General features: G+C 47.6%; 1 protein-coding gene across 2 annotated transcripts; it reads right to left on the bottom strand.

The window, feature by feature from the left end:
• Positions 1-5,906: 5,906 nt before the first annotated feature.
• On the bottom strand, positions 5,907-14,043 carry HEBP2 (heme binding protein 2). 2 transcript variants are annotated; one of them, XM_058735430.1, is made up of 4 exons: positions 13,933-14,043; positions 12,432-12,567; positions 11,302-11,482; positions 5,907-6,457 (listed from the first exon to the last, which is right to left on the bottom strand). In XM_058735430.1, exons 1-4 carry the CDS (start codon positions 13,963-13,965, stop codon positions 6,259-6,261), a joined length of 549 nt encoding a protein of 182 aa, XP_058591413.1. In that variant the 5' UTR covers positions 13,966-14,043; the 3' UTR covers positions 5,907-6,258. The 2 variants fall into 2 exon arrangements, with proteins under 2 accessions (XP_058591413.1, XP_058591412.1); XM_058735429.1 differs by lacking the exon at positions 13,933-14,043 and adding an exon at positions 13,084-13,315.
• Between the last annotated feature and the right edge of the window lie 1,087 nt (positions 14,044-15,130).

The raw sequence follows: 15,130 nt of genomic DNA, 5'->3' as shown, positions 1-15,130 counted from the left end.
TGGGTATTTCTCTTTCTCCAATGTACATCCCCGATGGATATTTAGAAAAATATCGGGGGACTCGTTACTTTGCACACTCGCTGAAATATTGCAGGGATCTTTTCCCTGGGAATCCAACCATCTTTTCAGTCAGTGAGTCTTGGGTCTGAAAAGAGGTTCAACTCTGGAAACTGGGCAAGGGATTACAGTTGTGGGGAAGGGGAGATCTCAGTCCCCTGCTTACCTTTTCTTGCTCTCTTTTGATCACGTATAAAGCATTACCTTGTTGGCTACCCCATCTATTTCGTCCCTCCAGATGCCATGTTCTATTAACCATCTCCATAAGACTACAGGTTAGGTTCCCTTGGCTGCCCTTTCTTTTCTTTTCTTTTCTTTTTTTTAATTTTTACTATTTTTAAGAGAAAGAAAGAGAGAGAGGCAGAGCACAAGCAGGGGAGGGGTAGAGAGAGAGAGAGGGAGGGAGACACAGAATCTGAAGCAGGCTTCAGGCTCTGAACTGTCAGCAGAGAGCCCAACATGGGGCTTGAACTCACAGACCGTGAGATTATGACCTGAGCCGAAGTCAGACGCTTAACCAACTGAGCCACCTAGGTGCCCACCTTGACTGCCCTTACCACCTTAGTGGTTAATGTGATAATGCACCCTGGTGTCTGCAGTTAGCACTGCCACCTTAGCTCGTCACAGTCTCCTCATCACCCCCACTGCCGTCAGCAAGCCAGACTCCACCCCAGCCGGTCCTGCTGGTCCGGACTGCAGAGGAGAGCTGCCGCCGAGCAACGTGGTTTTGCTCACACACCTCTCATCTGTGCCTTCCCAGTGGCCTTCTTAAATGGCCGGTCCTCTGGGCCTTCCCAAGGAACATAATTTCTATGGATGGAATGAATTATTGCCACCCATCTCCCCCTCCCCCCCTCCCCCCCCAATTCATACGAGGACGTCCTAGCCACCTGTGCGATGGTGTTTGGGGATGGGGCCTTTGGGAAATAGATTTTGATGAGGTCATGAGGTGGAGTCCTCAAGATGGGATCAGTGTTCTTATAAGAAGAGAAAGAGACCACAGCTGCCTCTTGTTGGTTCACAATTTCCTCAGGAACATCCCAGGTGTCCTCTGAAATTGGCCCCCGAACACGGAGGGCAGGGAGGGACCAAAGAAAAGAGGTAGACCGCTCCATACCGGTAGGTGGCAGTTTTGATAAGCAAGGGAACCCATGAGGTTTGCCTGAGGTGACTGGCTGTAGGATGAGTGGTGTTCTGCAACCCCCCCCCCGCAACCTCTGATGTTTACAGTAGACCCCCCTTAGGTGCACCTTCGATCCCTACAGCTCCGGGTGCCCGCGCCCAACCTCAATCCCGGCGGCAGATGATCCTCCGTGTGAAGTATGGTCACAGGGTCAGTAGCGGCCTAATGCCACCTCACAATGCCCCTGTCACTCACCTCACTTCATCTTGTCACCGTATCATCTCACATCATCGCAAGAAGGGTGAGTACGGTCCAGTAAGATTTTGAGAGAGAGACCATATTCATAAACCTTTCATTAGAGTATATTATTATATTGTTTTCATTTTATTATTGGTTATTGTTAATCCCTTACTGTGCCTAATTTTTAAAAATTTAAGCTGTATCATAGGGATGTGTGTATAGGAAGAAACAGTATATAGAGAGTTCAGTACTATCGTGATTTCAGGCATCTGCTGGGGGTCTTAGCATGTCTCCCCTGCAGACAAGGGGGGATGGCTGCACTTAAGAGGCCTTAACTGGGTGAGTCATGTATCCAGTCCAGATGGTCCCATCACCACTTCTGTTTTTAATTTTTTAATGTTTATTTATTTTTGAGAGAGAGAGAGAGAGGGAGAGAGTGTGAGCATGGGAGGCACAGAGAGAGAGAGAGAGAGAGAGAGAGAGGGAGACACAGAATCCAAAGCAGGCTCCAGGCTCTGAACTGTCAGCACATAGCCCGATATGGGGCTCAATCCCACGAACTGCGAGATCATGACCTGAGCCGAAGTCGGATGCTTAACTGAGCCACCCAGGCATCCCGTCCCATCACCATTTCTATCCCAAGGCTGTGTCCTTGCAGGGGCATCTAGGAGCGGGAAGGGCAAGTGGAACACACATTCCAAGGACAGGGCAGAGGTGGGAGCCTCCAGCTACCTGGGTCCAGCTCTTGGGTCAAATGGCGGTGGTGTCTTCTCGGTGACCTCCTCCGATACCTCCCCCCAGCTGCTGCGTAGGGATAAAGACGACGGCTGTCTGCAAAGCCAGAAGCCAGCCCTCGCCAGGCACTGACTTGGCCAACACCTTGATCTTAGGATTCCCAGCCTTCAGCACTGTAGGTACTTCTGCTGCTTGAGCCACCCTGGCTATGTGGTTACGGCAGCCCTAGCAGATAAGGCAAAAATGTCCTGATGGGTCTTATTGCCTCGGCTAATTATCCTTTCCAGCAAGGCCCCTTCTGGGAGCTTGGCATTCCTTCCTCTATTATATCTCTCTTGGCAGTTCAGGCGTTTCAACATTTCTATCGCTTTTTCCAGGCCTCTGGGAGTCACCTACCCTAAGGCACTGAGTCTGCACCATTGCCTGCAGTTTGTCTCACGGTGTTAAATCCCGTGTCCTGAGTGACATCCCCAAGTCAATAGACGTTCCCTCTATCCAGTCTTCTGACCGAGCACCTGCGGAACCTGGTCCCAAGGGCGCGCTCCTGGCCCCTGCCCCTACAGTACCTTCGGCACATTATCCATTGCTTCCTTCATCTGGCCTGGCATGACCCCAGCCAGGTGGTGCTATGACTTAACCTTGGGTATCGACCTGGGAGATGGGGTAGGTCAGCTTCTAGGGCACCTGTTGCCTTACAGGGCCAGATCTCTATGCGTCTTGCATTTCCTCCTGTTAGGGTGGGAGAAGCGGGGAGGGGTGGTTCAAGTTCTTAATGGGGAAAGGGAGAGCCTCTTTTGCAGGCCCAGAGTGTTCAGAAACTTGCAGGGGGGGTCAAAACTGTTGGGGGCATCCACCCAGTGTCCCCTTCTCATTATCCGAGTTTGGTCCTGACCTTGGCAGAACCTGGCTTGTTGAACGTTTTTGGTCACTTCCTGTACTTGACCTCCAGCTTCTTCTGCTTAATTTCTGTGTGAGATGAGGGCTTCTTAGCAAGTTACCAAAGAGGTTCTGGCTGTCTCACAGTTTTTGTTGTTGTTGTTGTTGTTGTTGTTGTTGTTGTTGTTGTTGAAGGGTCCTGGGTTGGGCAGAAATAGCTAGTTCTTGGGCCACCACCTTGCTCGGTCTTTGGCTGGAAGATGCCAGAAAACAGCACGCTGTCAGCTTCCCACTGCCTTGCTCAGGCATAGCAGCAGACCCTTGAATCTGTAGCAGACCCTGAAGAAAGGGTCAGCTGGAGATGGCATCTGACCACACCCCTCAGAGCCAGGCAGCTGGTCCTTTCTCGAAGGCGGATCTGAGGGGCGCATGTCCATGGGCTTGCCTGCCATAACCCCCAGTCTCAGAAAAGAAATGACCGGTCTTTGGCCACAGCTCCACGGAAGTCCCAGAAATGATCAATGACAACTTCACATCAGTAATCTCCCAGATCAGGCCAACCAGCAGCAGCCTCACTCTGGAAGCCACGCCTCCACAACTAACGCTCCATTCCTTAGGGATTCAGGAAGTCTGCTAACCCTTGACCCCACTGCTTCCTGAAACCCCATTCAAGGTCAGCAGTTTTCTTTGTCCAGAGAGACTGTGCAAGCTCAGCTCTCTCTTGCTCAGCAAGCACTACGTGCAGCCTTTTGTTCTGAATACCGAAGGTGGCCTCTTCCTTTGACATGGCCATCTCTGCCCAAGAGGTCCCCAGCCCGCCAGGCTTTCATCTGACCGGCTCCTTCTCGCCATCCCCGTCTCAAACGTCTCTTCCTCGGAGAGGTCTGGCCTGACCCCCTGTGTGAGGTCCACTGCCCCCTGCCGAGCCACACTCTATCCCAGGGCCTCATTTCATTTGCACACTCTCCGTCTCTAGAATACAGACTCCAAGAGGACACTCCCTGCTGTACTTCTCAGGACGTGGGGGCGGGGGGACTGAATGGAAGAGCAAAAGGCGTTACAGGGTTCGTTAATTTACAAAGTTGCCGATGAGGGCGGTTTCTCCCCACCACCGTGCAGCAGCCCTGCGCCTGGTGCGGGGCCTGGAACACAGCAGGTGTTCCACAAGGTGAAATGTTTAGGGACACAGGTTAAGTGATAACTAGAAAAGAAGGAACACATGACATGCACCGGGTGTTAAAGGAACCGTTTTCAGACTTCTAGAAAGACAATCTTATAAAAAAGTGACATAAACATTGACAAATGTAGACGGCTCTATGGGAAGAATTGGTGGCTGGGGGGGGGGGGGGGGGTGCGCCCACCTTAATCCCTCTCACGATCCCTGGGATCCCTCCTTAAAACCTTGAACTCCCAAGGAAGCTGGATAACTCTTCCCAGGGAAATGGGACAATCCAGGCAAAGGAGAGATGGGAATGATTGCCCCACATAAGGGTCTAGGGGGAACTAGGATTTAATTTCGGGGGTGGGGTGGGGAGGATCAGGCAGAATCTGACCCTGTTGGCAGAGTGGTTGGAGCATGTGGGGCAGGAAAGCCTGAAGAGGAGAGCAGAGGCATAACTGATGGAACCAGAATTAGACCAAAAGCACAGGTGGATCATTTAGCCTTAGGAAAAAGCCTAGGGGCACCCGGGTGGCTCAGTCGGTTAAGCGTCCAACTCAGGTCATGATTTCATGGTTCATGAGTTCAAGCCCCGCATCAGGCTCTGTGCTGACAGTGTGGAGACTGCCTGGGATTCTCTCTGCCTCTCCCCCACTCGCTCGGTTTCTTTCTTAAAATAAATAAACTTTAAAAAAAAGTCCACACATAAATTTCCTATAAATAAGAGAAGAAAAATATCTCCATAGAAATGTTGACATAAGAGATATTTTGTAGTCGGTGCCAGCCATGTAATTACAACAACGGATTCATTGCTATGACAAATATTCTCTGGATTTAGGGCTGAAAAATGTTTTAGTTTATGATTTATGGAAGAGAAGGGAAAAATGGGATATGCTGCACTTGAATAGTACAAAATCCATTTTAAAATTTTAATTTTAATAAATAAATTTTTATAATGTTTATTTTTGAGAGAGACAGAGTGTGAGCAGGGGAAGGGCAGAGAGAGGGGGAGACACAGAATCCCAAGCAGGCTCCAGGCTCTAAGCTGTCAGCACAGAGCCTGATGCGGGGCTCAGAACTCACAAACCGTGAGATCATGACCTGAGCTGAAGTTGGATGCTTAACAGACTGAGCCACCCAGGGGCCCTGTTTTCAATCTTAGAGACACAGAGTGAGTGCAAGCCCTGTGATCATGACCTGAGCCAAAATCAAGAGTTGGATGTTCAACCAACTGAGCCACCGAGGCACCACTCAACTTTTTTTATTGAACATGTTTCAGATCACAACTAAATGCTGGTCATCAGAAGTATGCTTCTCTTCTTTCAAATGGAATTTATTGCATAAGAGATGTCTATTTTATATAGAACTCTAGAGGAAATATTAGAAATATTTACCTCCTACCAGTAGAGGCTGGTACCGTGGATATTCTAGTAGGAGGGCTAGAAGGAGTCCTCCAGTTGGTTTTGTTAAGTGAGCTGAAAAAGAAATTTAATTTCTTTTTCGCAAAAAACCAATAAATCATCAGTGCAAACAAATACCTTTGGAAAAATAACTGCCTGAGATTTTGAAATTTTATATCCATAATAATTTCAAAGCCAGGAACCTAGCTTGTCTCGTATCAAAAATCACAACCTAAAAGGTGCAAAAGAATTTGATTTTTGTTCTCAGCTGAAGGTCACCTCTCTAGGCTTGAGAGCCGAACTGTTCCACACAGGATACCTCGTTAGCATTTTTATTGATAATAGCTAGAGGGGATAACATCCAAATGACATAAATTCAAGTCAAAAAAGGCCAACATGATTGTGATACGGCGAAGAAGGGTCAAGCCATAAGACACTTCCTGGACCCTCACAGAAATACCCACGCTCCAGAGCTGTGACTGCTTCTCATGTTTCTAGAAGACTCTCCCCTGTTACCTGTGTATCTAGATAAAGCTTCAAGCATTAAAAGGCACCTTGGAAATCAGCTCAAATCACCATAGTTCTCTCGGGCGGGGATACTAGACCTGTATTTTACATGTCGGTACATTGGATATCTACGCTAAGCAATGGTACTTCCTTTTTTCCCCTCATTCAGTTTCTTTGCAGGGTTCATTTTTCTGAATCAACCACACTTCATTATTTCTATCAAGCAACTTGAAAGGACTGTTGTAGCCTGCGGTATAGTAAACCTTTTCATTGAAAACTTTTCCTTCTTCCCTCAACATGCTTGCTAATGTCAAAAGTTGTTCTTGATTCTTTTGAGCACTGGAGAATCCATCGAAAGACCTGCGAAGGAGAAAGCAAATAACCACGAATGAGTCGCATGCGGACATAAAGGTCAGTCTGAAGAGGCAAGGAGAAGCCAGTACTCTCAAGTGCTGCTCCCAAGCTCCCCCCGCCCCCTCCCCCGCCGCCCCCCAGCATTCTCCTCTGGTGTCCACTCTCGAAGTGGCCTCACTGAGGAGACCCCGGAGGAGGCACGTGTCCCATCTGCTGGCAGGCAGATTTGGGACTTTCACCATTTCGTGCTCTAACTCTTGCTTTTCAGACTAAGGAGCGTACAGGTGACCTGGGAAACTTGCTAAAATGCTGGTTCAGGAAGTCTGGGGTGGGGCCCGGGCAACCGCGTTCCTAACAAGCTCCCAACAATGCTGATGCTGCTGGTCAGCGGTGACAATGAAAGCCCCTTAGAAGATTCCCTTTCAGACTTTCAGTTTGCTGTGGAATATTTCCCCTTTCTTCCTCTCCTGGGGAAAAGGGTAGGCTCTACATTACAGATGAGAATGATACAGTTTCGAATGTAAGAATTTATAGAGGAACATTTAGGCAGCTCTTTATATCTAGCTCAAGAAGAGATTTAACAGAGACAGGATCAATATGCTTGGGAACACTGAGGATACGACTGACCCAGGAGTAAGGGATAGCCTCTGAGTTGGGTCTGGAATGGATGGAGTTGGCTGGAATGGATGGGCTTGCTGGGTAGAAAAAGGGAAAATGGCGAAGGATGAGAAAATGAACAGAAGTTCAAAAACACAAAGCATGTTCATAGTGAGCCACAAAATGAGCTCTGAAAGGTGAGTCAGAGCCAGAAAGAAGAGACTTGTATGTCATCCCAAGGCCTTCGGAGATTATTTGAAGGATGGTGAGCAGAAAAGTAACTTGATAGGATCTGGGAAAGACAGATGGAAAATAGACTGGAGGGAAGGAGCCAGTTAGGCGGTTGCTATGGGGATGGGGAAGAAAAGACAGGCAGAAGATTTAAATAAAAAGTGGGGAAAGAGAATAAAAGTTTAAGTATAGACTTTAAAGTATACAAACAAAAATGTCCTGACGTTAAATTATGATGGTACATAGACCTAGCTGAGTTGCCGACATGTAAACATGATGAATTTGATTTTGAAGGTTAAGAATGGGAAACACAGAAAATAAAACATATTCCCATTATGCCTCCTGTAGCATAAGTTTTATTATCAATGTGCCAATGGAACGATTAGTCCTACTATTCTTCAGCTAAGATGTAAGCTCTCAAGGGTACAAACCATGTCTATTTCATTCAACAATGTTCATCAGACACCTAGTATCTTTCAAATCCTCACTGAATGGTGTAGGAATCGATGTATGTACATGTACATGAAATAAAACATTGAAGATAAATTGATAACACGGTTCTAATTTTCAGAATGTTGACTGATAATTATAACTCTGAACCACGTGTTGAGAAATATTTTGCTTCCTACATTTAGTATTTCCTTAACCAAGAGCCAACTTTTAGTATGCTCTGCCGAAAGGGAATGGACTTTCAGATCCCATTTCTTCCTTGAAATCAAGTTTTGAGCCCCCTAGTTAGAAATCATCTTTTGTTTTCCGAAGACACATTGTTCTACAGTGATCCATCCACAGCTTTACTCAGTACACAAACATCTGATTCCCTTCCCACGCACCTGCCCTTGCCAGGAGCTGCAGGATACGAACATGTACCATGTTGCTGTGTTCTTGAGAAAGTTACAGTCTGTACACAGATCATTATAACTGAGAATAATAGGAGAACAGAGTGGCTGGCTGACGGGAGAAACTGAGGAAGGCATCACAGATGAGGTACTATTTGATACAAGTCCTGAAGGGGAAAAGTGGATGCTCCAGGAAGAGGAGAAAGAGGAAGCTAGAGCTAGTAGGAAGACCGTGTGTCTGTTTTTAGTAGGAAGACCGTGTGTCTGTTTTAAGTATTTAACAGACATCAACTGATGTAATCGTCATGGCAACCCTATGAGACAGGTAGGCACTGTGACTATACACATCTTACAAAAGAAGAGCTTTAGGCAAAGAACGTGTGAGTAAACCTGCCTGAGGTCACAGGTAAAGAGATGTGGCAGATCCTGGCCACGGCAATCAGACAACAAAAAGAAATTAAAATATATGCAAACTGGCAGGGAAGAAGTAAAACTTACACACTTTGCAGATGACATGATACTATAGATAGAAAACCTATATCTATAAATATAGATATCTATAGAAAACTATAGATAGATAAAGACTCCACCAAAACACTGCTAGAACGGATATAGGAATTCAGCAAAGTCGCAGGATATATAATCGACGTACAGAAATCAGTTGCATTTCTACACACCAATAATGAAGCAGAAGAAAGAGAAATTAAGGAATCAATCCCATTTACAACTGTGCCCGAAACAATACGATACCTAGGAATAAACCTAACCAAAGATATGAAAGACCTGTACTCTGAAAACTAAAAAATACTGATGAAAGAAACTGAGAAGACACAAAGAAATTGAAAGACATTCCATGCTCATGGACCGGAAGAAGAAATATTGTTAAAATGTCAATACTACCCAAAGCAATCTACACATGCGATGCAATCTCTATCAAAGTACCAACGACATCTGTCGCAGAGCCGGATCAAACAATCCTAAAATTTGTATGGAACCACAAAAGACCCTGAATAGCCATAGCAACCTTGAAAAAGAAAAAGCAAGGCTGGAGGCATCACAATTCCAGACTTCATGTTATATTACAAAGCTGCAGTGATCAAAACAGTATGGTACTGGCACAAAAACAGACACATAGATCAGTAGAAGAGAATAAAAAACCCAGAAAGGAACTCACATTTATATGGTTAATTAATCTTTGACAAAGAAGGAACAAATATCTAATGGAATATTGGACTGTGTCTTCAACAAATGGTGTTGGAAAACTGGACAGCAACATGCAAAAGAATGAAACTGGACCACTTTGTTTCACCATGCACAAAAATAAATTCAGAATGGGTTAAAGACCTAAATGTGAGACCTGAGGCCATAAAATCCTAGAAGAGAACACAGGCAGTCACTTCTTTGACATCACCTACAGCAACTTCTTTCTAGGTATGTCTCCTAAGGCAAGGGAAATAAAAGCAAAAACAAGCTATAGGGATTATGTCAAAATAAAAAACTTCTGCACAGGGAAGGAAACAATCAACAAAACTAAGAGGCAACCTATGGAATGGGAGAAGATATTTTCATGTAAGATATCTGATAAAGGCTTAATATCCAAATTATATAAAGCTAAAGCACTTATAAAACCCAACACCCCCAAAACCAAATAATCCAATTAAAAAATGGGCAGAAAACATGCACAGAGCCCCACATTGGGCTCTTCACTGACAGCATGGAGCCTGTTTGGATTCTCTCTCCTCCTCTCTCTGCCCCTCCCCAAATCACGTGGTCTCTCTCTTGCTCTCTCTCAAAATAAGTAAATAAACATTAAAAAAAAAAAAAGAAAACACGAATAGACATTTCTCCAAAAAAGATATACAGATGGCCAATAGACACATGAAAAGATGCTCAACATCACTTAGCAGGGAAATGCAAATCAAAACTACAATGAGATATCACTTCACACCTGTCAGAATGGCTAAAATCAACAACACAAGAAACAACGGGTGTTGGCAAGGATGTGGAGAAAGGGGGACCCTCTTGCACTGCTGGTGGGAATGCAAACTGGTTCAGCCACTCTGGAAAACAGTATGGAGGTCCCTCAAAAAGTTAAAAAAGAACTACCCTACGATCCAACAACTGCACTACTAGGTATTTACCCAAAGAATACAAAAATACTAGTTTGAAGGGATGCATGCACCCTGATGTTTATAGCAGCATTATCTACAACAGCCAAAGCATGGAAACAGCCCAGCGTCCAGTGTCCATCAATTGGTGAATGGATAAAGAAGACGTGGCATATACATAATATGTGGCGTGTACACACACACACACACACACACACACACACACACACACACAATGGAATATTACTCAGGCATAAAAAAGAATGAAATCTTGCCATTTGCAACAACATGGATGGAGCTAGAGAATATAATGCTAAATGAAATAAGCCAGAGAAAAACAAATACCATATGATTTCACTTATATGTAGAATTTAAGAAACAAAACATATGAGCAAAGGCACACACACACACAAAAACCCAACAAGAAGCAAACCAAAAAAACAAACTCTTACCAATAGAGAACAAACTGATGGTTTGGAGGTGGATGCTTTTAGCAGGTTGGTGGTGACAAGAGGGACAGAACAGAATAAAGGGACTCCCATATGAGACTGTTATCACATTCCGTGTGTGCTTTTAAATTTCAACAGAGAGAATTGAAGGAATGTATCAAACAGGTACCGCAAGTCTGAACCAGTACATAGGAACCACTCAACTAACCGAGGCAGTAACTGCAGGAAGCGGGTACCATCCCTTGGGCCGGAGAACGCAGGGAAGAGTCTGGGGCTCTCAGAACCTCGAAGTCTGGAGGAGGGGTACCGTGCACCACGTGTTAGGATTTTCGTACCGGTTTACCTCGATGGGAGGTAAGGGCAGTCTTGTGCTTTGAGAATGACGTGCATCGCGTCTTATTTGCGGAAGGTCTGTGACACAGACTCTTCATGACACGAAGTGATTATAACCTTGCAAGAGACCCTTAGTAACACGTAAAACTAACCCAGCAGGAAAACACCACAAAATGCATCGGACCTCTTTTCTGTGCAAGGGCGAAAAGCCTACTGAAACTGCATAGGAGCTAAACTGAGTGCAGGCAAGGAAAACTGGCAGTCCGCAGGGCTCTAAATTATCTACCACTTACCGGACGAACACGGTCATTTCTGCTCTGTCTTCAATGAAGACATCTGACTCTGAAGGCGTGGGCGGATCAGGTTGCTGTTCAGAGGGGATGTACAGGGAAACGGTAATGATAGACTCGCTAAATGGGCCTGAACCGGGCTCCACGTAGCTTGTCACTGGAGCGGTCATCTTCATTTTCATCTCTGGGCCATAAAATAATGAGTTTAAATACCATGAAAGGACCGTGAAAGCAGATTTAGTATCTGCATGGCTACTTCTAAAGACTGAATCTATTAATTTCTTTGATCTGAGTTTCCTGACTTGCCTTATGCTACCGACAGAAAATTTACCTTTAAGATAATTTGCATCGTTAAAAAATAAGGGCCAGGGCCGCCTGCGTGGCTCAGTCGGTTAAGTGTCAAACTCCTGAGTTCCGCTCAGGTCATGACCTCACAGTTTGTGAGTTTGAGCCCATGTCAGGCTCTGCACTATGTGCAGTCTGGGATTCTCTCTCTCTCTCCCCCTCTCTCTCTGCCCCTCCCCCACTCATGCACTCTCTCTCCAAATAATAATAATAATAAAGGGAAAATGATTCAATTATCCACTGGCCACATTAAGCACTTTCTGTACTATTAATATTTTTGCTTAATACATTCTAGTTTTAGGGATAGAAAGGAAAATTAGAGATCATAGAGTCCAGTCTATTTGTCACGTTTTACAATTCAGAAACTGAGATCCCGTAGACTAAGTGAACTGGTAAAATATAAATAGCACCAGAGCCCGAACCAGATGTCTGGAGACCCTGGATCTTGTGTTCTTTGTACCTTCCTACCTCCTGATGACTCTTACCATAGCAGTCACCAAATTATCTGGAAGCATTCGCCATGAAAAGGACTTAACACTAGCTACACAGAGGCCCAGTTCATCCGGCAGAAACAGACAAGAACAGAGGCTGAAAAGCACTACCCAGTACTACCCTCCTCTAGACTCTGCTAAGGGCCCCGAGCAGAGTCCCTGTCTTCACACTTTAAGTCTTTCATGATCTCATTATTTTTCTATTCCAAAGTATATTTCTTTAGTAAGCTAAAACGCAAGAATAAGCCTGGGCACTCAGCCACTATATATATAATTTATAAGGTAAATTGTCTTCACCTTTCTCATTTTTGCCTTGAATGTAGCTGTTCAGCTTCGTAAAACCAGTTTGGATGGCTGAATCCCAGTCCATAGACTCAACGGAAGTGCTGACCCATTTGGCTGGTCCATAATGTCGGATCTCGTAACTTCCGGGCTAAAATAGAACAGAGGAAACTTGGGAAGCAATTCTAAAAAGGCAGGACGTGAGAGGCAACAGAACAGGTGACTTGGTCTCGGGTCCACCAGGATTGCCCTTGATCTCGGGACCTGCGCCCCGCTGGGATGGGCGTCTGGTTCTGGTTCCTTAGAACCGGGCAGGGCCCCTCCCCTGAGGCTCCCATCCTTGGATTTGAGCCGCTGGAGGCCTCGGCCCCACACGCAGGGGTCGGGGAGTCGGTCGGCTCTATTCTCGTTGAGACCGAGCATCTGTTACGTTCCCTGGGCCGGGAGGGTCCCACTGCGGATAATTCGTTTTTCTTTTTTAACCTCAAGAGAAGTGAAGATGTAGCCACAGATTACGGCTAACCGACCGAATTTCCCCATCTGGGCAGCATTTCCCCATCTGGGGGCCCAGACGACTTCAAAAATTGTACTTTGTACCCGCGGGCCCCACCGCAAATCATCCGGCGCGCTCTGGCCCGCACCCTCCGCGCCCGTGGGAGGCGCCTACCTGGGGGCCCGCGTCCTCCGGGGCCGTCCAGCCCGGCGTCTCCACGGCCTGGACCGCCGCGCGCTCGGCTGTCGCGGGGTCCGGCTCCAGCACCTCGGCCATGGGCGGCGCCGACGCTCCGGGGAGACAGGCTGGCGAGCGGGACCAGGAAGGGGCCGCGCCGGGGCCGCTCCGGGCCGCCCCGCTGCGTGTGCGCGCCGCGCCCGCCTGCCCCGGCCCCCGAGTCCCCGCCCCCGCGCTGCCCCGCGCCCCGGTCACCGCGTCGACGCGCGTCCCTCCTCCCCTCGGTGCCGGGGACCCGCGTCCGCGGGAGCCGCCCCGGCCTGGGCCGGGAGGGGGCGCTGCGTCCGCGGGAGCCCGGATTCCCACCCGAGCTGCTCCCGCCGCGGCCGCGCCCCCCTGGTCGGATTCCCTCCGCAGGGGTGAGGGCCGGGGTCCGGATTGCAGGGTCCGCTTAGGCCCGGCTTCCTTTCGGACTCCCTCCCTCGCCCTTGCTTTTTAAATTAACAGGCACGCCAAGGTGTCCACTGTGGGAGCGGGGCGGTGGAGGACAAAGCAACTGGCTTTCGGGCTTTCTGGTGTAACCGGTTCGGGAAGGTCTCCGCGGCTCCACCCGCGCTGGGAGCCGGTTCTGCAGACCTGGCTGCTCCCGGGGAGCGGCGGGAGCGCCGGCCAGCACCCTAGGTGCGCTCCGCGAAGGCGGGAGGGAGCCTGCCCTCCCAGGGCGACGGTGGGCTGGCGCCTGCCGGCTCCAACCTCGCCTGTGCCTGCTGGCACCCCGTGGGCCCAGGGCTCCATGCGCGAGTTGGAAAGGGGCCCGGCCAGGGGCGTGAGGCCCTCCCTACTCACACCTAGACGGTGTCCAAGGTGCCAGACAGCCATCAGGGTCCCTCGCAGGAGGAGGCAGATGGCGCCCCAGTCGTGCCTGGAGACGATCTTTAAGTGTCCTTGTTTACTGACCTTTCCTTGAAATGACCCCCAAACCTCTAAGTCGGTCCAACTAGAACTTTCAGGCTGGGGAGAGGGAGGTGAAAGGGGGACAGAGAAATGGGGGAGGTACAGCCCACAGGACTCTAGTGCCTTTAAAACAAACGTTTTGTTAGATCCATTATTTTTTTCTAAGAGATTTATTGAGATGGAAATCACATACCATAAAATCCACCCGTTTAATGCGTACCATTCAGTGGTTTTTAGTATATATACAGTTATGCAACCATCACTACAATCAACCTTAGAGCATTGTTATCACCTCTCCCCATCCCCCAAACCCCAACTTCTTTAGCTGTCACTCCCCAGTGCCCCATCCCCAGCCCTAGGCAACTACTAATCTGCCCTCTGTCTCTGTAAGTTTGCCTTTTCTGGCCTTTCAAATAAACGAAATAGTGCTGCGTCTAGTGCTGCGTCTTAATCTGTGAGGCCACCGTAACAAAACACCACAGACTGGTGGCTCATAAACAACAGAAACTTCTTTCTCACTGTTCTGGAGGCTGGAAGTCACAGATCAGGACGCCAGAGAGTTACCTGAGGCCCTTCTGGTGGCAGACTGCTGCTGGTGTCCTCACAAGGTGGAAGGAGCAAGGCAGCTTTCTCTGGCCTCTTTTACAAGGACAATAACCCTGTTCATGAAGGGGTCTGCCCTCCTGACCTAATCACCTCCCAAAGGCCCCACCTCCTAATACCATCACACTGAGCATTTGGTTTTCAAAATGTGAGTTTCGGAGCATGTTTCAGTACTGCATTCCTTTTTGGGGCTGACAAATACTCCACTGGAAAATATTTTTCATCGGTGGAGGGGCATTTGAATCGTTGCAAACCACCCTCCTTTAGACACTGCTAAAGGCCCTGAGCAGAGTCCCTGTCTTTACACATTAAGTCTTTCATGATCTCATTATTTTTCTCTTCCAAAGCATATTTCTTTAATAAGCTAAAAACGCAAGAGTAAGCCAGCCCCTGGCAATCACTAAGTTACTTTCCATCTCGGTGGCTCTGCCTATTGTGGGCATTTCACATAAGCGGAGTAGAATGTGTGTTTTGTGGCTGACTTCTT

This window comes from Neofelis nebulosa, chromosome 6 (genome assembly GCF_028018385.1).
Source record: "Neofelis nebulosa isolate mNeoNeb1 chromosome 6, mNeoNeb1.pri, whole genome shotgun sequence".
In the NCBI taxonomy this organism is placed as follows: domain Eukaryota; kingdom Metazoa; phylum Chordata; class Mammalia; order Carnivora; family Felidae; genus Neofelis; species Neofelis nebulosa.
Note: the sequence above shows the minus strand (reverse complement) of the source record. Positions and strands in the feature narration are given on the sequence as shown.

What these genes read in the sequence shown, in the direction of transcription:
- HEBP2 (XM_058735429.1), bottom strand. Translation starts at nt 13,185, where the DNA reads ATGGCCGAGGTGCTGGAGCCGGACCCCGCGACAGCCGAGCGCGCGGCG. An exon ending in CGGAGGACGCGGGCCCCCAG is followed by an intron (nt 12,568 to 13,083) that starts GTAGGCGCCTCC and finishes GTTCTATTTTAG; the next exon opens with CCCGGAAGTTACGAGATCCG. An exon ending in TCAAGGCAAAAATGAGAAAG is followed by an intron (nt 11,483 to 12,431) that starts GTGAAGACAATT and finishes TTTATGGCCCAG; the next exon opens with AGATGAAAATGAAGATGACC.